This window comes from Pipra filicauda, unplaced genomic scaffold, assembly GCF_003945595.2.
Source record: "Pipra filicauda isolate LSUMZ 115617 unplaced genomic scaffold, ASM394559v2 scaffold356_size1356884_pilon, whole genome shotgun sequence".
Lineage (NCBI taxonomy): Eukaryota > Metazoa > Chordata > Aves > Passeriformes > Pipridae > Pipra > Pipra filicauda.
The window spans coordinates 49708-72795 of record NW_024104483.1 but is presented as its reverse complement, the minus strand read 5'-3'; the positions used below and the strand labels follow the sequence as shown (position 1 = coordinate 72795).

General features: G+C 39.8%; 1 protein-coding gene across 1 annotated transcript in view; it reads left to right on the top strand.

Moving 5' to 3' along the window:
* Positions 1-4642: 4642 nt before the first annotated feature.
* Positions 4643-23088, top strand: part of TGFBR1 (transforming growth factor beta receptor 1) — a 40707-nt gene continuing 22261 nt past the window's right edge. The window contains exons 1-4 of the mRNA XM_039384450.1: positions 4643-4912; positions 11898-12149; positions 12540-12782; positions 17793-18023. Coding sequence (XP_039240384.1) covers positions 4666-4912; positions 11898-12149; positions 12540-12782; positions 17793-18023 — 973 coding nt within the window. The 5' untranslated portion in view covers positions 4643-4665. The remainder of the gene's footprint in view (positions 4913-11897; positions 12150-12539; positions 12783-17792; positions 18024-23088) is intronic.

Genomic DNA, 23088 nt, shown 5'->3' with positions numbered 1-23088 from the left:
CAATGTTCATAAAGGTTATAAAATGAGTAATTCTGGGTATTTCATAAAGCAGTGACTTCAAAAAAGTTATTCCTTTTGTTTGTCTCTGATTTAGCAACATTACAGATCTTTGTGAAACTTTCAGATTTGTATGCTTACAGAAACCGCACCCTAATAAGCACTTTGATCTTTTCTGTCCTAGTTTGAGTAAAACTGCTTGGAAAAATCAAGGACTGGGGGTAGGGGCTGGTGGTGGGGTTTTTTCAATGGTGTATTCTGTTGTTTCGATAAATGTTACACAATTCCATACTTTTCCTCTTGCTGAGTTCCTTGGTGAAAGTAATTAGTAAATATCTTGATGCACTGAATAGTTCTTAAAGAAATCCAACCAACGAACCAAGCAAATGTATAAAATTTAGCTCATTACCATGGACATACAATTATAAAAACTGCAAATGAAATTCTGCAACACCATTATATCTTCTTGCTCTAGCAGAAACTGTGCATATGTTGTTGTTGAGAGAAAGATTCATTAGAACTCTTTATTACCCTGATACAGTACCACTCACACTGAAAGACTAATGAAGCTTTTAGTCATCACCATTAATAATATTTCCTATCAAACCTCCATACATTTTTACTTTAAAAGCCAAAAAAATTATTTTTACTAGTTCCTGTTTTCCAAAGTAAATCAACCTGTAATGCCAGAACATTCATGTTCTTGATCTGTCTCAAAGACCAATCTATAGAACAAGTTGGTTTGTACAATTGTGTATCTCACCACTTGTCCCTTTCCAAAATTTCTTTTATTTTAATGCTCTATGTAGTTTCTTAGTATGTGGGGTTTTGCATTACAAAGTTCTGTTTGAACCTTTCATGTAGTTGCAATTATTTTGTTTTCCATCTCCCGGAAAAAAAACATAAGAAATATTCAAAAACTGACAATAATTCTTCCAAGAAATAAAACCAGCACTAAGTAAAAATTAATTATTTCACCCTCTCTCCCTATGAGCGCTGCACATGTTGTATGAATGTCACGTTCTAGTACAGAAGAAAGAAATTAATCAGTGTTTAAATTGCAGATATTCCCTGTGTAATAACCTGATTTAATCTAAAAAGCAAGGATTTTTAAAATAGGTCCAACCCCTTTGATGATTTAAACAAATCTTAAGAAACCAGAGAGTTTGCGTTTTCTGTGTAGTCTTTCTTTGTGTTCTACCTTGTATTAAAAAAAGTATGATTTTTGTTGCATATTCCTATAATTGGAATATAATTATGTTGTAAATTCATTAATTTGTGACATAAATGAGCCTAGGCAAAATGGGGGTTTAACCTGTTCTTCTAAATATATTTCCACTGACGACATTATTTCCATTTGCAGTAAGCACTGAGGACTGAAGTAACAAGTGCTCTGAAGGATTCCTTCACGGGCAATACTGAAGAACACTGTTTAGTACATCCAGTTAAAATGTCATAAACATACAATGGTGATGAATTGCTTTGTATTGAACTTTCATATTGAAAAATATGAAATTGTTTTTTCATGCTATTTTGGCAGAAAAAGGGTGAGCAATTATTGTAATTTTGTAAAATCTGAAATCACAGAATAGTTATCTTCTTCCTAAATAAAATGTCACTTTACAGAAAGGTATATCTTGGAAACTGTTCTACTGACTGCATCATTGTCTGTCTTAGCCTCATTTGCCCAACTAGCATGTTTGAGGATGAATGTAACTAGATGCAGTCATCAAGATCACCTTGTTTTCTTCGGACTGGTATTCAATTTGTTTGCAGACAAGAGGAGAAATTGATGATTTAAATCTTCTCAGGCCATCATCTTTATTTTGTAATTTTTCTTTAACCTCTCCATTTTGTAGAGAAAAAGAAAAAGACAATTTTGTTTCCAAACAGGACATGTAACATGAACTACTTTGCAACTCAACATATAAATCTAAGTACCTCTCATATAGCCCTCTTAAAAATGCCAGGTACTACCCACATGAGCAAACCTCCTGCTGCACTAAAAGCAGTCATGAAGCTAATATGAAGGAATGGGAAGACCTAAACGTTAGAAGAAGGGAATTGACTGCAGAAGTAACAGTGGGAGAAAGATGATGGAAAAACAGTGGGAGGAATCTTACAGTGATAAGGGGGAAGCTAATGGGGAAAGGTGCCAACAAGAACAAGACCCAATTGTGTACCAGAGACCTCTTAATATCAAGAGTCTGTATCCTAATCAGAATTTCTTAGGCCCTACTTTAATCAAGACCACAAGCTTTAGTCTTAAGAATCTGGAAATATGGAGTAGAAGCATAGCAAGAAAAGGGGATATTCTGGACATGCAGAACTCATTTCAGTAGCTTTGCTTCTGCCCCACATTTACTTTGGCTTTTAAATCTAATGTACACAAGATTACAGATAGATATCCAGGGACCAGGACACAGGATGACCTAATTTTAGGTATTTCTTCAGTATTGGTATTTACCTCATGCATGATATGAAAGATGAGTAAGGCCTGACAAAAAAAAAACCCAAACCATTTAATTTGTGGTGGCACTGTTCACTACTTGGAAGTGACTTGAATCTGTCTTAATTGGTGAGTTGTTATCTGCAAGTTATTGATTTATTTTATTCTTTCTATGGCTGGTAGCCAAACATCATTCAGGATGTTAATTCGGGATGCTCCCCACAGGACTGAACTGGGATCCCTGAAAAAAAACCTTCACCATGCTCTGCTTCCTGTTCTCTGCCTTCCTTCAGTGACATGGTCTGTGACCCTTCCTTAAATCCAGAAGATCTGTCACAGGGAAATGAATAGTGGATTTCTTTTTTTCCCTGAGCATATAATTTTCTTAACTTATAGTTTCAGTGCTCTATATGAATTTAAAAGGTGCCTTGGGATTTGAGCAATTCTAACAGTGTTTCAGTATTTCTTACTGATGCTAGCATATTTATTTGAGGATTAGCCCTCTAAGTAGTTCTACATATGGATAACTAAGAACCTGTTTGCCTGTTGTTGTCTGCTTCAGTAGTTCATTACTATGAATGAATCTATATCAAATCCAGACATTTAGTCCACCATCAGTCACAAAGTACATGTCACTATAATGTTATTTTGCAAGGGAAAATATAAATAGGATCTGTTTCTGTACAACAGTGATCGTTAGAGAGAGGGAATGAATTAAGAAAAATTTACCTCACTTCAAACAGTTAAGTTAGCAAGATTCTTACCGAGGTGAAGCGTACTGTAGGAGAAACAAGACTTTTAATAAAGGTAGTGTTGGCTGAACAACTGCAAGTAAAAAGGAGACAGGAGATCAGTGTGACATGGCAGTGAATGTGGTACTGGGAGGTTGCCGTGGAGGTTGCTGGCCTGAACACTATGAACTGAGAAGTCACCATCTGGCAGAGACAGTACACGCAAGTGACCGCAAGTAACATGGAAAAGTACCCATGACCTACGTGGCTTGGACTGTGATGGGAGGGTCACAAAGCAAGCAAAATAAGCAACAGAAGTAGTATAAACGCATATGCTGAGGGTCTCTGAACTGATTGACGATCTGAACGCAACAGTCAGTCAATGGAGCTGAGGAGTGCAGTGGATTCCCAGAGCAAGCAGATATCTGTGGGAGAGGGGTGACCTGATCCCAAGAGGGAAGAGGAGAGCCTCTCCTCCTGCTCTGCCACCCACGCTAAGCTAATAAAGCTGTGGATAAAAGTAACAACCTCAGTCCCGGTTATTTTCTTCACGGAGCGGATTCTAGTTGCCCCAGGTTATAAGATTCAAACAGCACCCCAGACAGGTATGTGGACTGCTCAAGTTCGTCTCCGATTCCCAGTTAACTCCTGCAGCGACGTACAGACTGTGCCATAAGCCGGGAGCTGCACACGGAGCCTGGAACCGCTCTTCCCTCACATGGTGACAAACCTTGCGGGCTCGACCCTGCGGCTCCTGGTGCTGCGGGAGGGCAACCCCTTCCTCCTGGATGGCGGAGCGGCCGCAGGACTGGCAGCGGGAGCGCCGGGCTGTCCCGTCAGAACGGGAGCGGGCATCTGCGCGGGGAACGAGCTGCCAGTGCCTCTGAGCCACAGCCACAGCCACAGCCACAGCCACAGCCACAGCCACAGTCACAGTCACAGTCACAGCCACAGCCACAGCCACAGCCACAGTCACAGCCACAGCCACAGCCACAGCCCGCGCAGGGAGCAGCCACGGGGCTCAGCACGCTGCCCCCTGCCCACCCGCAGCGCCTCCAAGAAGGGTAACTTAGTGGCTTTTCCTCCGCTCCCGAGGCAACCCAAGGGCTGCCCAGATCCTCCCGCACCTCCCCCTCCAGCGGTCCCCGCGGCTCCGGACCGCAGCGGTGCCAGCGAGTCCCTCCCCGCCGTCGGCAGCGCCACTAGCACCTCCTGGACGTGGGGGGAAGCTCCGTGCCCGCCACCGGCTGCTCTCCCGCCAGGACACCCTTGGTCGCTCCCCGCCGCCCGGGTGCATCCCGGAACCGCGCGGCGGGGACCGGCTGCTGTCCCGTCGGGACACTCCCGCTCCGACTCCCACTCCCCCCTCCCGCCCCCGCCATGAGGGGGCAACCCCCCCCCCACCGCGGGTCGCGCCCCGCTCGCGCCGCCTGTTGTTGTCCGGGCTCCCCGCGGCCGCCGGGGGGCGGGGCCGGGACGCGGCGGCCAATGAGGCGGCGCCGCCGGCGGCGCGTCGGTGGCAGTGGCGGCCGAAGCGGGCTGGGAGGGCGCACGCAGCGTGAGCGCCGCTCCGTTCCCCGCGCGGGCGGAGCGGAGCGGGCGGGGGGTGCGAAGCAGATCTCGGCTCCGGGGAGTCGCGGCCGGGACATGGCGGCGGCGGCGGCCGTTCGGCGGCGGCGTCCCTGGGCCCTGCTGTGCGTGCTGGCGGCCGCGCTGCTCTACCCCGTGACGGCCGGTGAGTGCGCGCGGGTGCGCGGAGAGGCGAGAGCGGAGAGAGGGAGCAGGCGCAGCGACGGCGCCCGGGGCGGGGAGGGGGGGGGCGGGTGGGGAGAGCGGTGGGGGACTGTGGGTCCCCGCCGGTTCCTTTCAACAACATGGCGGAGGGGCCGGCTGGGGCGGAGTCACCGCCCCCCCACCCCCGGTGTCCGAGCCCGGCGGGGACCGCTCGGCCCTTTGTTGGCCGAGCGCGGCGGCGGCGGCTTCGAGGGAGGAGGGGCGGTGGGAGCTCCCCGCCGCCCCCGCCTCGCCCCCGCCGGGCAGCGCTCCGGGCGGTGTCTGCCCGGGGCAACTTTCCCGCGGCCGCCCCGGCCCCTGCCCCCGTGGGGTCTGTGGCTGTGGCCCGCGAAGGGAACTTTGTTATCGCTGGCGGAACACCTCCGCCCCTCCGGCCCTCCCTGCGGACAGAGGAGCCCTTGAGAGCCCCCCAGCTCCGGCCCGGGGTGCGCCGGCAGCGGGAGGAGCAGCAGCCCCCGGACGCTCAGAGGCGGTGCCGCCGCGGAGCGGAGACAGAGGAGCGGGCGGTGCAGATACGTGTTGAATGTTCCACGTAGCGGGAGTGACAAGAGGCTGCCCCGGCTCCGGTCGCGACACAGCACAGCATGCCCAGCACCTCGCCAGGGTGCTCGGCGAACACCAAGCCGTGAAAATTAAATCCTTGGTGAATATTGTGTGGGGAAGCGGTTTTGTTCCTCTAGCCTTCTTTACCTATGCTCTTTTGCGAGAGGGATCTGATATCAGAGCTGTGCTGTTGCAGAGCTAATGCATGAAACAGGAGCGATTAACAGTATTCATAAGTGCCAGAATTAAAACCTTGTCATTTATTTTCTTTTTTTTTTCTTTTTTGTAAAGGCCACTTCATTCTGCAGTTTGGGACATATGTCCTAACAGGGCATACAACTGTTTGAGACATGAAACCTGATTTAGGTTTCAGTTTCATCTGTATTAAGTTAGATGATGACGACAGATACGCAAAATCTGCATTTTATAAACAATCCACTTATTAATTTCCTCTGTAGTTGGGTTATATATTGCTTTGAGTTTTTAAAGAGGAAGTGAGAAGCACCACAACTTCTTCAGTTACAGCTTCAATCTGGATCTTTACCATGCTGTTCATAATTCAAACTGGTACTCATGCTGTACCAGTTAAAAAAAAAGTTACTTAAATAAAGCATAACTTGCTATACTAAAATATGATTACACCCATATTCTTATTGAAGATAGTGGAGAATCTCTCATGTGGAAACAGTGAAATAAGCTTAAGTTACCCGTGTGTTCTTGAAAAGGTGCATCAGGATTTAATAATTTAAAGCTTTCTTATGGAACACATTCAATTTAGACGTTGACAGAAATTTTACTTCGATTTCAGCTTTGAACTTTTCCTTTCTAATGCCTCTCATCAATCAACAGTTTTCCCTTAATCTCAAGCATGAAATTAAGGTCTAAAAACTTTATGTGAAAACAAGGCAATAGACTCCCGTACAAAAGCTTAGGCATGGTAGTGGTGGTGTGCTACCTTTTGTTTAAAAAGGGAGAAATCCTTTCTGTCCAAGGGGAATGGGGAGGGATCCAGGATTCTTGATTCATAACTCATAGAGAGGCCCTGATACTGGTAAGGGGATTAATTTGCTGAACATTGTGTCTAAGTTGACAAAGTGAAAATAAGCTTTCTGGTTTTCACTGTGTAAGTCTTTATTCTTACCAAAATTCTGGGGAGTCACCTCTTGGAAACTCTTGCAATCATACAATTGCTTCTAACCTCAAATAAAGATAGCAATCTGATTCATATGGTGGAATGAATTTAAAAGTGCAAATGAAGATCTTTCCTATTTCTGTTTTTGTAACACTAGTAAAATTATAACCTAGCCTTTTAATTTTAACTTTGTTCTGGTTTTTTATTTATTTATTTATTTATTTGAACAAAACTCTTCTAGGAAAGATACACTAACAGTTGTTCTGGTATCCTGCTGTAAGAGGCATGAACATACCTGTGGGTAATGTTACCAATGAAAGGCAAAAAACCTGATAGTGCCATTTGGCACCTGCACTACAGAGAATATGATACCACTTTTTTGAAGCTCAGATTCTACATGAGGTTTTATCATTGCTTGCAAGTTGAGGGTAGGACCTTAATAAACTAGTTTGTTTTCTTGAGTGCATCGCTTTGGTTGGTAAAACCTGCTGTTTGCAGTGGAAGTTTTACTTAACAAAGATGGATGAAATGTATGTGAAAGTTTTCCTGCAAACTTGATATCCAGTGCTGTTACTTAATATGAGTTAAACTTAAGAAGTGCATTTGTGAGAAAAATGCATTAGTGAAGGTCGTGAACTATCATGATTTTAAAAACTGTACCTATGTCCCAGATATTTTAAGACCTAAACATTTTTGTATCTTGAGCTAGAAGAGTTCAGAACAGATGATTCAGGTGTATTGTTTGAGGAGATTGAACTAGAGACTCAGAAGCTGACAGCACTGTTCTGTATTATGCTTTTTTGCTTCTAGCAAATTTTATTGCAGAGGAAAAAACTACCAGTGAGCACTACAGCTGTCTTGCTCATCCTCCCAAAATCTATTAGTCTCTTGAACAGCACAGCCATGCTCCTTTATCCCTTGAAACTCTGCATCTTGTGGTACCAAGGGATCTAATTGTTCTTGTGAAGTTCTGCTTCTGGTGAAATTTTTGTTTCAAAAATTGTATTTTCCATGAAAGAAGAGTTAAATTCTTCTCTTGTGATGGAATTTTTTCACCTAATGTTGGTGTTGGGGTACTGAGAGTATTTGTCTTTTTTTGTAAATTTGTAAAACAAAGATATATTATTAAATAAAGTATTAATAACTTAAAATGTTAATTGCTTTTAATAAGTTGTGAGTTGGGTTGTTTGTCGATTTTTTTTTATTATTTTTTTTTTTTTTAGAGCACCTCACAAGTTTTAACTGCTGTAATGCCCCTTGTTAGCATCCTTCAAGAGACAATATTTCAACATATGACTTCCAATTAAAAATTCTTTGGCTGAAGGTGGTGTTGTATGCTAAACTGTCTGGTTGAAGTAGTTCTGCAGGATGTTAACAAACATTACACAGTGATTCACAGGGTATTATGTAATTCTAAACGTAAAGACTTTGTGCAATTTTCTTACTTTAGAAAGACAACAGATACAAAAAAGGCTGTTTCAATAGGTAACTAATGGTACAGACTTCTAAAAGTTAAGTGGATGGGGTGTACCTAATTCTCTTCACATTTTGTATATAGTATTAATATCTGAGCTCTTAGGAACCAGCTTATTTTAAGTCTTGTCAAGCTGTGTGGTTTCAGGGTCTCATTTATGCTGCTCATTTGCTTCACCCTCACCGGGGACTTTCCAAGCTGCAACACCCATGCAAGAGAGACTTCTTAAAGGGAAGACAAAACTGTCACACTCAGAGTCTGAGTAATTACACAAGTGATTGTGTTCATCATGAGAGGTTAATCCATTTTTAAATCAGATTGAGATATGAGAAATATGTTGTTGATAACTTCTATGACACGATATGTGTCATAAACCACACACACACCCACTTTCAGAACTCTGTTGTCTCACTGTTTGCTTTTATGGTAGTCAGTCATACAAAGTAGGAACGATTATGTAGAATAGTCCTAGTGCACTGAGAAAATGCAATAGGGAAGGAACTAGATCACTGTGTTGACCCAATTTTTGCTCTAGACTATGTCCCTGGTTGTCTGTATAACTTTCACTACATTTGTGTAGCTGTCTGTACTGTAGTTTCTCAAGCCTTATATCTCTTAAACAGATATGACCTTTCATTAGTTGGTAGTGGAGCCTCATGTTAGTGGTTCCATCCAAACACTGTTGTAATACTTAAAATAATTCTCTGACATGGAAGATATGGACTAAGTCTTAAGTAAAAACTTTTTTTTCCTCTTCTTTGAATTTAATAGTTTTGAAAGACCTCTAGAGTTCTTTGTAATAGTAGATTTAAAAGGTGTTTTCCAAATTTGTATTGAAATGCATTTTACCTGAAATATATTACTGGCTCTGGAAGATCAGCTTACATCAGAGTTGTCATTCTCTCATCCCATTCTATTATCAATCCATTCTAGAAATGTATGTATTCATTTAAGTGAACTTGGAGACCTGACTAATTTCTGTCTGAGTTCTTAAAATTACTATAGTGCTTCTCTGAGAAGAAGAGGGACTACTTGGAGACAAAGCAAAAATTCGTATCTCCAAGAGGACAACAGTATGCTATTTTTTTCTTTGATATTAGTTAAAAGTGAAAACTCTTCCTTAGAGGAATGATTTAATTACAATTGGTTTTTGACATCTCCTCATCCCATTGATGTTAAACGTCACCTACAATGTGTTCATGTGGTTGTAGTCTGTTGTTTTACCACAGATAACTGGAGAATGACACATGGGCAAAGATACTCCAATTCCATATTCCCTCGTCCTTGTATGGATTGTTGCTGAAGATGCTGAACTAGTTTTCCTGTTAGTAAAATATGGAAATTCTCCTTTTACCTACTTGAGTTGGAAGACATGAGGAGTCATAAGTGGCCAAAGTAGGAGGGGTCTAAAGCATTTTTAATTGTTTTGGGTTTTTTTTTTTAAGATATGCCCACTAGAGAGCAGCAAAAACCTGTATTCCTGGGAGCTTTGGCTTATTCAGCTGATTAGGCATTGTCTTCCCCTTCTGTGGGAGGGGGAGAGTAGCTTCAGAGGGAAGTAGTGATCTATTTGTGCGGAGGAAATCATTCTGTTGTGTGTGACAGTGTACCGTGCCTCGGCAGGAGACTAGAAGGTAGCGGCATCAAACAGGAACAAAAGTGTGTATTGTATCAAATTGCTCTAACTGGGAATTCTGTAGCAAAAGAGAGGTGGAAACCAAGCCAATGAGGAAGATAAGATGCCAATGTGTTACTTAGTCATGGTTGTAACAGTGTGTCTGTACAGCTTCAAGATCAGGAAGATGAATGAGTGTAACAAGGTCAACCCAAACCTAATTTTTTACTTCAAGTAACTTGGCCTCTGTACAGTGACTAAATGTAAATATATCTCACTGAATATCTGTCTTTTGCTGTAGGCATTCAGATACTACACATTCACATGTGTAGTTACGATGAGCCAAAAATACCATTTAGAAAGTAGAAAAAAAGGTCATGGATGAAGCAAGTGAGATAAAGGTGTGCTTGTTAAAAAAGTTGCAAGAAAGTGTGTGAATATTTTAGGAAACTTTTCAAGGTTTTAATGGGTTAAAAATAATTTCTTCAGGTGTAAATTGCCAAAGGCACGGCGACAGGAAAATAAATATTAAATGTTCTCATAGTTAAGCTCTGAATAATAACTTTCCTTGCTTCCTTGGTTAGTGGGAGGTAGAGATATGGGTGGGAAATTGCATCTTCAAAAAGTGATGCTGTTAAGATTCACCTTCCCATGTGCCAGTTCTCATTTCATCTACCTTATAATTACTTTTTTCAATAATCTTCATAATAAATAATTTTGCAATCCCATTTGCGGGTTTTTTCCCCCTCCCTTTTTCTGACTGGTCTATGTGCTGGTGAATCTCTGAAGTCAGGTTATCTTTCCATAGTGGGTCCTTAAAACTTGATCAAATCTTCAGTAACAGTAGAAGATGATTTGCAATTATTTGGTTTGATTCAAGACCTTGCAGGAAGGAGGTGTTTTTGGAAAATGTTTCTCAGAATCCACACTTCGAGATGACGTGTATATATTTGAGAGCAGATCACCATTTATTTAAATCCATGATATACAATGATAGAGAGGGATGTAAAATCCAAGGCAGTCCAGGTGGTTATATCAAACTCTTCCATTTAAGTGAATTGCCAGAGTTCAGATTTGTGGGACCTTTGATTTTGCCGGCTATTAATCCTCATGGTTTTGGTGGGAGTTTTGTATGTACCCTTGAAAGAGACTTTTTTTATGGCTCAGTACATTTTTTGGTATTTTGGTCATGAATGTTTAATGTTTTAAATCTTTCTAAATTTCTGTATTTCAGTCTTTCTTTATGCATGTACACAAGTCCCAGGCTAGCTTTTGGCCTCTACTGGTGAATAAGTGGAGGCAGAGTGTATTGATATTTTTGTTGTTGCCACTGCACTGTTTTCTGTCTGGCTTTGGTCTGGTAAATGCAGGAAAGAATAGAGAAAGAAATTAGAAGTAGTAGTCTTCCTTCTCCAAGAACTTCTGCAATGCAAAGAATGAAACCTGATCATCCTAGAGATGATTAGCCTGTCATTCCTGCTTCCCTCCCCTCCTTTACTACTGCAATTGATAGCTTTAGTAAATCACGAACTTGGGTAATGTAATACAGCATTTTCCTGTGGCTGCATAAATAACAAGTCTAAACCACCACATTCTGCTTCTGTGACAGGATGTGCTCTCAGGTCATGCAAGGTTTGGTTTTTAGTGAGGATTAAACTGTTATATGCCCTTTTGGCGCTAAATGAAAACCATCAAGTAATGTATAAGGTAATAATCTTGGGTAACCAGCAGCATCCTATTTGTCACTTAGAAAAGATGTACCTGTGGTTATTGTGGGAAAAAATGGCATTATTTGTATTTGGTTTGAAAATAGCAGAATAGCGTGCTGTAGAGAATACAGTGCTGTTTAGAAGTTTGATCTTTAGTGTGAGGAACTGTAATGGAACTTATTTCCCCGAAGGATAGGATTTCAACCTTTCTCTTTTACTACATCATTATATAAGGAGAGATGACTTCAGCTTTAAATTTTACTTTCTTCTGCTCGTCTCCTAATTTTTTTGTCCCTTGTAGTGTTGTCTTTCAGTGATTTGGCTCTGTGTCTATGTAACCAAAAAGATTACAGACCTCCTAGCATTTTGAATTTATATTTCCTTAGTCATTCAAGTTGTTTCTCAACTCAGAACGTGTACCAATACTAACATTAATGTTTTTTCTCAATACAGAATTAGAGTGTTACTGCCATCTATGTACAAAAGACAACTTTACGTGTGTGACAGATGGAGTATGTTTTGCCTCAGTAACACGAACTGCAGACAAAATAATACACAATAGTATGTGTATAGCAGAAGTTGATCTGATTCCCCGAGACAGACCGTTCGTTTGTTCCTCCTCCACCAGAGATGGAGTCTTTACTGTGCCTCATTGCTGTAACACGCCTCTCTGCAATAAAATAGAACTTCCAATTCCAACACCAGGTAATGGGGGTTTGGCTGTTTTTGTTTTTCCTTCGTTTTTTTCAAACAGAAAATTCTATAAGCATGGAAGTTTCAGTTTTGAAGTTTGTAGGTAAATTTGAAGGCCTAAAGTACATCTTATATTCTGCAAGTACAATTTCATGGTATTTGAATACGAATTGTAGTCTTCTGGGTAGGAATGTTAGGGCCAGTTTTGAAGACTTACATGCAAGTTAAATGGAAAGTGTAAGTAAGCACGTTGTTTTTTCCTTTGTAATACTTATTTTGATTCTTGAAATGGTTACTGTGCAAAAGTTTTAACAAATACCTTGAAATAATTTGAATACTATAAGTTTAGTTGCATGAAAGGAAAGAAATAGTTTTACCATTTTCTTTAATTTTTACTGTCAGGCCCTACTGCAGAAAAACCAGCTTCTAATCTAGGACCCGTGGAACTGGCTGCTGTCATTGCTGGACCTGTCTGCTTTGTCTGCATTTCACTAATGTTGATTCTGTATATTTGTCATAATCGTACTGTAATTCATCATCGTGTGCCAAGTGAAGAAGACCCTTCATTGGATCGTCCCTTTATATCAGAAGGAACTACCTTAAAGGATTTAATTTACGATATGACAACTTCAGGCTCTGGTTCAGGTAAAGGCACACTTCTGGTGGTTATTACCCTGTGTTTAAGAGCCTTGTAATTCCTCAGGGTTTTTTTTATGTTGTCAAATCTGCTCAAACTTATAATTAACTGGAGAAATTACTAAAAAAGCAACTTCCATGCAGATTCATTCAGTGTCAGTGAAGATTCAATGTATGGAAATAAGTGAAATAAAAAAAAATTGAGTTGTTGCTACTGTTCCTTATCATTCTTAGAGTAGCCTGATATATATATATATGTGTGTGTGTGTGTGTGTGTGTATATTAAATAATGCAGGGAATGTCACAGTCACCTATTGTAAATATTTTGTTTCCTGTAAGGCTCAGCCATTTACCTTTTTATTCTGTGCAGTACAGCTAAACTACCATCTTCTATGGTTTTTAGATAATTTGTGAAGGGTTTGTTTTTTTAGCTTTAAATTGGAAATTCATTTATAGGTGTAGCTATTGGTGTATGAAGAATATTCTGAATTCTGAGTTAATATTTTACGCAGTTATGTTTGTTCTAGGAAGGATATAGGGAAGTAAGAGACTTAGAGATTATGGAGAGTTAGAGATTTACATATCTTGGAATGCAGAAAGATTTTATATTTAATTGTTATGCTATTAGAACCATAAAACTCCCTATTTAATGTCTCCAGATACAGACTTCTAAAGAAGGCTGAAAAGAAATTCTAATTAAAATTCAAACTTAGTTATCAGTTGGTCTTTTCATTTGTTATCAGGAATATTCCTTCATTTTCCTTTTGGCTTTCTTCCTTGTGGTGCTTCTGAACCTCTCTTTGTTTGAAAACTCTGGAAGTACTCCTTCAAAATAAGCTCTTGAAAAGCAGAGAATCCAAGTTAGAAGAGACTTATGATTCTTCTTCTGGAGCAAATGGCTAGAAACTACTGACTATTCCCTTGCCTATTTGCAAATTACCCTTTAAGTAAAAGCAGCAAGCTAGGGAATTAGCTTTCACAGCTGAATTCAGGGCACTCAAGCTGGTCTAGACTCTCAGAGCAGCTGACCTACTATAGTATTTGAGCACTGGCTACTGGTGAATGCATCAGAGGAAAACCAACAAATGTGGTTGATTTTGACTTACTGCTAAGGAGACTCTTTACTAATTTGCTTTTATGCTTGAAAGACAGTCACATTTCTTGTAAAACAAGACTGGATGTTTCCTTTAAAGGGATCTTTTAACTTCAGCTGCAGTGAGTTCCATGTTGTTGAGCTGTTTGTAAGACAAGGATTGGCCTTATTTACTGTTCTGTACATCACTGTGATTATGGCAGTGAAATAGGAGATACTTCAGGTACTTGTTTTCTGTACTGTTGGCTGTGTATATATTTGCAATGACTTGTGTCACTGTCTCAAAATTAGTCAGTCAATGACTATATAAATTCACAGTGCCCTTGCACTTGAAATGATAATTTTCTTGTGTCCTGAAGTAAGCCTGCAGCAATTGAATCTCGTTGAAATGTGTGTTTTAATCCGGAGTTTGGGTACAGCACATTTAAAATTGAGAAAACTGTACATTTATGAAATAAACTGGGGATGGAAAAGAGGGTTGTGGAAGGGAGAAAAGCCACAGCTGCTAGTTAAAACAGTGCTTAACCCTGTCAGAAACTGAACTGTGTGAAAGGAATGGTGTTGGGACAAGAGATTGCAAAAACGCAAAGGATATGTACAGAATAGGCAAAATAATCCAGACCTAAGAGGCACAGCTAAGGAAGTGTCTAGTCTGGTGACACAAAGGCTATGTTCTGCTCCTAAATTCATGCCGAGGGACTAGAAGAGCTCATAGTCTATAATTAAAAAGGATTCTACCGATTTTGTTAATTTGGTGTTCTCTAACGAGAGGTGTATAAAACAGAGAAATTATCAAAACTCTACAATTGAGCTTCCTGTGCAGATCAAAAGGGAGTTAGGATTCATTTGCTGCAATGGTGAATAGTAACCTGCTATTAATTATTCAGTCTTGACTTACGTTAGTGTTACCCTGTTGTTCCATGACGAACAAGACCTGAAACAAGTAGATGCTTCATGAAAGGAATTGATGAAACATCTAAAATAGATCCTTCTGCTGAAGCTACAGCTTCTAAGAGAAGGATTTCAAAGTCTTCTGGAACTGACAATGATTTTCAGATCATGATGTAAATCTCTAAATATCGGCTACATATTGTATAGACAGATGGGGATGCCCATCTGTTACTCTAACTCAGTGATGAAGTAACTTAGTTGCAAAGGAGTGGAAAGAATTGCCTAAAATGGGGGGAAAGCTTTGAATAGTACTGGTAGGTGACTTCAAGCAGGAGCTATTTAGGAATCCAGGGGGTCCCAAAAATCAGTGCAAAGGTGAAGTGAATTTAAAGCTCCTTAAAAACTTCTGCAGTTCATGCAGGCTTGAAGGGAATGAGATTTTTCAGTCCATGGAATGTTGTTTGGGTTTTTTTTTTTTTTTTGTTACTCTTTGGAGAAAGTTTTCTGGGCAGAGACTTAAAAACGGGAACAAAATTCTAGCAGCTGCTCTTGTTGGCTACCTTTAATGCTTTAGAACTTAATTCCTGAATTATCCAGATTACTTACAAACTTCTTATGCATTGAACAGTCATTAGTCTAAACTAATTGGAGTATGGTTAGGATATGGAAAAGAAAAAGAACTTTTTTGTTTTTGCTAGACTCTCAGAACACTTGAGGATACTTTGATGCATAAAAATGATGATGAAGGTTTCAGGAATAAATTGGATGACAATGGCTGAATACAAGGGGTCGAATCTTTCTTCATGCACAGTTAAAAGGAGCTGTATTTTATGAGCCTGAAGTATGGTTGTGCCGAATGTGTGTGTCAAGGGCTGAGGCTGTAGCTGTCTCCTGTGAGCTGCTTTTCAGGCAGTCTGGCTTATAGTACAGCAGATGCTCAAGTTCCTGGTGATGCAGGGCTGTGTTTCCTCTATAGCAAAAGGAGGAAACTGCTCATTTGCAACAGAAAGTCTGTAATGAATTGCTGTGAATGCAAGATAAATATGGATTCTAATCTTCTGGTTTTGTTCAGGAGCAATACTAGGAGAAAGGTCAGTTGCCAAAAACAGAAGTTGAATCTTGTAAATACTGTAAAAATAAGTATAGGAGTAAGTGGATAGATCACAGTAGGGTTTTTATCCTATTGTGACATATTAATGTGATGATTGGGGGGTTGTAATGTGAAATTGAAATACTTCATGTCTGGGAGGTTTAGAGCTTAGTATCTGTTTAGAGGTTGGCTGATATCCTTGGACATATTTTTTAAACAAGGAGGGATGTCTACAGCAAGTTCAGAGCAGCGCATCTGAAACTGAAAATGTACAAATGGTTTTCTGATACAGCTGTGGGAAAAAAGTACTAGGCCCATCACCCATTTCAGGTACATAAAATCAGCTTTGATATTGTATTTGATAATTACCAGTGGACTTTGCAGTAGTACATGAGTTCTAAGGAAGAAGCTTTCTATGGCCAATGAAATCAAATTTTCCATTTTCAGGGTTGAGTTTGGTCCTGTAGTTGTCCTAGCCTTTTCTGCATTTCAAAAGTCTGTCCATAAAGAATGCAAGTTAGGCTTCACAGAAGAGCCTTTACGGTTTGGGCATGCAGCACAATTGACCTGAGGACAGCTATTACAGTAAAAGTTTTAACTTTCTCAGTAGAAATTATTGCAGTACCTGACAATGATAAAGTCACTGGTGCAATGTGCATTTTTATTCCTTCCTTTCTTCATATAGGTATGTTGTCAGCACATATCATACAGAAAATTCCTGTAGGTCTAGGAATCTTGACCTTGGTTGAACACTGGAGTGTTTTAATTTGCACTCCTCAGACTAAGATATAAGCGTAACAATGCTGCAGACCAGATCAGGTGTCCTTCTAGTGCTGCTGTTAGCAAAGAATGTCCAGAAATGCAGAAATGGACAAGAATTAGTTATTTGAGCTATTAGTTGGGATTTATTTTCTATAACATAAGGAAATACAGGTGTTCTGTCAGCTATTGGAACAGCGATTATGGAGTAATAGATTGCAAAGTGTTTGGTTTAAGTGAAATAATCCTGTACCAAAAGAGCTTATTGTAAGCAGATAACCTGGCTGATGCATTCATCCTGCAGTGTAGTGTCAATGCAGAATCCAGTGACAAGCCTTGCAGTTACAACAGGAAGGATTTAAAATTAACAAAAACCCACTCTGGTTGAGGGATGCCACTGCTTGTTTAAAATTACTGAAGCATGTGAAGAGGTGCTCTGTGCTGAAAGCATGTAGATGTTCCAAAGCTATAAAAGCTTCATGAATGTAAACCTTTTTTTCAAGTATAATTACTGCAAGGTGCACAAGAATGGCCTCTAAAAAGGGAAGCTTCCGTTACAAGGATGTTTTCCTATCTTGCAGTGACTTGGGATTACTAAGAGGCTACTGGCATACTTGGGCATGAGTGTAAGTTTTCAGCAGTAAGTGTTGCTGATAAGTGTGGTTTAACTTTAAACTTAGAAATGGACGGTCATATCTAGTGCTAAGTAAATTTAATCATTAGCAACAGTATTCTTAAGCTGCTTTGCCAGGAGAGTTATGGGCAGATCCTTTTTCCAAAAATAAATTTAAAAAACCCAAAAACCCAAACAAACAAGCAACCAAAAAAAACCTCCCTCAATCCTGGTCCTGATCGCTTCATGGTTGTTTCTTTTTTTCATTTAAATAAAATATTATGAATCAGCAAGTGCCCACATTCTTAACTGAAAGGAAGCGTGTGTCATGTTTTTAACAATTGTAGCATAATGTAATGTAATTTGTAACATAATGTCCTAGAGTACCTGTTTTGCTGGCATTTAAGGTTGAAGGCAGAATCCTACCTCTGCTTGTCAGCAGTTCATAACAAGCTGAGAGAATGTGCATTCTAAGAGAAATACCTTAATGGAATAGGATCTCATTTATTATTTGGGATAAGTGCTTGTTTTGCTGGAGTGATATTTAAGGTTAATGTAAAATCCTCTTTTCAGGTTTACCTTTACTTGTGCAAAGAACAATTGCAAGAACTATAGTACTTCAAGAAAGCATTGGTAAGGGTCGCTTTGGAGAAGTCTGGCGAGGGAAGTGGAGAGGAGAAGAAGTGGCTGTGAAGATCTTCTCTTCAAGAGAGGAACGTTCATGGTTTCGAGAAGCAGAAATTTATCAAACAGTTATGCTACGCCATGAAAACATACTTGGATTTATAGCTGCAGACAACAAAGGTTGGTGATACTATGAATTCATTTTACTATTTCTGTACCTCGTCAGAATAGACAGTACATGAAGGGGAAAATAAAGTTGTGAGGATCCTGTTAAGAGTAGCAAGAAATTATTTTGTTACTAGAGCATTTCAGGGTTTGACAGGCTTTTCATAAGTTTAATGAAGGAAAAAGGTACATTGTCTCTTTTCAGGAAAACATGCTTTCTATACATTTGTTTAAAATGCTTTGGTATCAAAAAGGAGATAGCTTATCATGTGAGCCCACACATCTGTTGAATACTTGTACCTGTAATTACCTAATAGCCTAATAATATACATGCTTGGAACCAAAAGAGATCTCATCTCATTGTCCCGATATAAAGCAGGAGGTAGAAGATTTATTTTTAAGGCTGAGTTATGGGAAGTTTATTCTTTCAAAACTCCAGTTAAAAAATAAATTGGAAAAATGAAATTAACAATTTGTTCCTAGCAGTAAAAAACTATACCTGCTTTCTGGAGCTCTCCTGATAAGTCTTTAAATATCCACTAAGAGGAACAGTTTAAACATTTTTTTTCAGCTTGAATTGTTGTGGCTACAGTAGATTAAAGTTTCTTGGATTTTCCTGCAGTCCAGTTTAAGATGCCAGAGTTTGGTAAAACCTAAACAAGTTTTGAATTTCTTACCTTAAGGGGAGCTAAGATGTTACACTGTTTCATTGAGTTACTTTCATCTGAAACTGCATGTTTCACCACAAATGGCCTTTGACTTTTTTGCAAAGAAAGCAGAAAATTCTGTCACCTTAAGGAGGAGTCAAGAATTCACACACATGCTGAATTCTTAAAGGGCTCTCAGTTTTGTGGGAAATTCCTAAATGGTTTTAGTGTAGTTGAAGTATATGTGTAAATAGAGGGTTTTTTTAATTACTCCTAGATTAATTTCAAATTTTTATATCTATATAAATCTGTAGAATTGGGACAGAATCCAAGAGATTATGTGGAACACTTCTCCAGGAAAGGATTACCTGCAGTTAACTTGCTCCTAACAGATATTTGTGCAGCTTGTTATCCTCCAAGAGCTTGCAGATCTATACCATACCAGGCAACTTCTTCCTGAAGCTTATTATGCTTACCATTAGAAACTGTCTTATTTTCATACTTAAAATTGTACTGGCTATTATTAGTACCTACAAGAGCTTGAGTTTTTTCTGGTGGACCTACTAGAGTATCTGGAGCCTGGGTTTAAAATTAGATTAGTTGCATTAAAACCATAAATGAAAAGCCATCGCTGCAGAAGCTTTAGCTTCTGTATGTCACTTAAAAACATGGAGGATGTATTACAATACCTTGGCTATAACTTTTAACAAAATCCATCAGTGGTTAAGTATACCGGTCTCTCGTTTTGCCCAAAACCCTCAGGTAGTTTGTCCCAAAAATACACTTGACTACTCTGCAGAGGAGGTATGGGAAGGCTTCTTAAATGGTTGGCTTTCAAAAATAATTTCTTGATTACTGTTTTGAGTTCCAGATGAAATAGCGTCAAGTTCCATTTGACTTGATCATCATTAGGTTCCTTCTAATATAATGTGATATGAAATTGTTTCTAGTTTCTACTGTTAAAATGCTTTACATACAAAGAAGAAATCCTTAATTGATAGCTCATGCCATTATTGGAGGCTTTAGGGCTTCAAGGCAAGGCTCTTCTATTTTCTTGAGAACTAGTTGGTGACTGGTTTACAAAAAACGGATAAAAACATGTTTTGAAAATGCTGCTATTCTTGACTTTTTTGTAACAGTATTGCTGTCTGAGCAGATGTAGAAAGTTGTGTTATTTTTAACTCATCAATGCAGAATTAATTCTCAGTGTAACCTTCTACCTTCTCTCAGTGGGGAAATATGTACCCACCATTCTCTCTCTGGGTTAAGAATTCAGTCCTGAATATTGAAGGAGGTAAATACTTCAACTCTTGCTAAGAATACTTCAGGCCACCTATATCCCATTAAATGGGAGGACCTAGAGGGACAATTATGGGGGTAGTTCTTTCAGTTTAGCGGGTGTGTTATCCTGGTACTCTGAAAGGGGCAGGTGTATCACAAATTTGCCTTTAGAGACCAAAGGCTTAAGAACACCTGTTAACAGTCTTTCATTGTAGATGCTGGTACTAACTGATAAAGACTTATTAGGTGCTGGGTGCAAGATAAAGTATTCTTTCACAACGATAATATCTGTGAAGGATTTATATCCATTTCTCTGTAGGGCTGATGCCAAATTTATGCCCCAAAGAAGGCGTAGAGAGACTGCTCAGAGACAGAGTTTTCAGTCTATAAGCAGGAGGTATTTATTTTCACGGCCGGGAAGCGGCCAGGTCGCCCTGGACAAACCGCTTCCCCGAGGAACTTACAATTTGAGCTTTTATACACTTTTTGCTAAGCAATTACATCACATATTATGAATATTCATTACATTGCAACATCTACTTTTAATATTCATAACAGGCGGAGTTGAGGCGGAGTTAGAGGCGTGGTCTTCAATTTGGGGAGAACTTTGGTGGTCGTTCCGTTCTTCCTTCATCATGAACCTGCTGTCCTCACCATCATCCTCCTCTTAAACTTTTGAACCTTCCCTAATTTGGGTAGTTTCCTCGTGCATTTGGCAGGGATTTCCAGTGTCTGGCAGAAGTTCCTGATTTCTTGGCTTGTCCCTTTTCTTATCTCCCTTTGTTTTCTTCCATATGTCCTTTTTTGTGTGTGCTAGCATTTCTAGTTCTCTCCGTTCATGCCCATGTTCCCTCATGTCAAAGTGACCTGTATCCTAGTGGATTTATTGCCTCCACTGTTTCCTAATACTGAGCTCTATGTGCTTTGCTGAAAGCCTGCATTTGTGCTTAACTCTCTCTAATCCTTACATTGCTTTACTAAATTCACTTCTCAGGTGTTACCTGGCTTCATTCCCCCCTTTTCTAAAACTTACGAATTCTTTCGTCAAGTTCTAATCCTAAAGGGCGCTGATACGCTTTTACCATCGCCCAGATTATTTGGGTTCTTTTGACCATGGACTTTAACTTACACTACAGGCATATATTCATAAGGGTTAACAGGAGCATAGCCATGGTTATAATTAGCACTGGGTGTATCAGGTAGTGAAAGACTTGTGTTGCTGTTGGGGAGTATCCTGTGAAGATATCCTGCCAGTGATGTTGACCTACTTGTGCGACTTTTGTCAGGATATTTTTATACTTTTGAATTATGCTCTACCTGCCACAACATGCGTTGAGTTGTTTGGTTCACTTTTTGAACTAGCTTCTCCACTTCAGGATGTATGATCATTTCTTTGAGAAGTTTAGTATCTATACCTATCTTTAGCTTGGGTATCTCATGATATAAAGTATACTTAGTTTCGATTAACTGCTGTGTAGTTATGGGAGCAGTGTAGTTAAAGTCACAACCTATGACTTTTGTGAAGTTGCATATGCAAAAGTTAGTATCGTTAGTCACTTCATGACAATTATCTATGGTAACATCATTGCAAGTGGTTCTAATGCAAGCGCATCCATTCCCTATATAGAATACTTGTGATCGTGCTCCATTGTGCGGAAGCATTTCAAAAGTGCATACACTGTTTTCAGCATCTAAGCATAGGTCCTCAGCTTCTACAATGGCATTTTCGCAGATATAACCTAATTGTCCTTTAGGAATACATGCTTCTGTACTAATTGATTGCCACTTGTTCTTAGTACTATCATAATTTGCCCAAACGTTATGGTCCACAGGTTTGACAATGACATTCTGATGCATAGCTCCTAATGTTAAAACAGGAAATATAGCTCTTTCTTCTGCGGCACTAATAGTAAGGACATAGGTTTCAATGTGTTCCTGTTGTGGATCATAAGTAAAGTTAACTAGTTGCCACTAAGCCTGGTGGTCTTTTTCAAATCGTGTAGTGGAGCTATCTCTTAGTATTGTTTCTCTTATTTCTTGAGGCAGTAAGCCTGACATTCCTTCTCTTAATATTCCTGCTGCTACTGATTGTATCCATTGTTGTGTCTGAACACACTGGATAGCAAGTGCAATTTCTTTGCTAATATCTCCAGTATAGTCAGCAATTTTAACAAAATTTTCAGCAGTGTGGTTGGCTACTAAGGTCATCAATCTGACTACCAATGATTGTGTCTCTGCTAAAGTTAGCATAGATGAGCTTAAAGCTTTCCCAAATTAGAAGTGACGGTACTTAACTTATTCACTAATACTTCTTGGTCTATAGTGTTTAATATGCCAAACCGCGTGCCAACCCATCCACTTATATCTCTTTGTGTTTGTTTGCGGTATGACCTAGTTGTTAACCAGGCATTCCAGCCTTTGAGGCTTTGCTGTATAAACGGTTGACAATCTTTCTGTAAATGTGTAATGTCTGTCTGAATGTTTATCTGTACTTTGTTCAGAGAATATGTAGGATCTAACAACAGCTTTAGTTCGTTCAATTGTCTTATTACTTGAGGCCCTATAAAGATTAAATTATGTATCTTTTTACATTCTAAAGGTGGAGTGGTTTCACGAGACGGGCTCACGATTGAGTCTGTTGCTAGTCTAATGATTCGCTTAAAGGTTCTACCGGTTACAATGCCTTGTTCACCAATGGGTTCAAGAATCTTGGCTTCTCTGCTACATGAAAACGACATTGATTGATCTAGCTTGAATATAATTTCACACTGTGCTCTACCCCCTTCAATACTACCTCATTGACATGAGACTGGTTCTTTTCCATTGAATCTAAACAATGGGCTCTTCATCTTTTACTTGGCTATAAGTGATTAAATTCTGTCTAGAGGCTTCTTGCCAAAATTCAATTGTCAATACTAGTTTATCTGTTTTTCCCATTAAAGCCTCGACCTCTCGGCACCCTACTTGAATTTGGTCTCTCTTTTGTGCTATGAAATGGGTTCTGCTATCCCATTCATCTATCGTATAAGGTTGATTATTATGTAAAACGTAAACCTCAAAATCTGGGTTTTCCTCAGAGCGTGGTAGTGTGCGTGCACTAGACTACGGCCCTTCTGGAGTAGGGTTTTGGGATAAAACAATACTTATCAAGA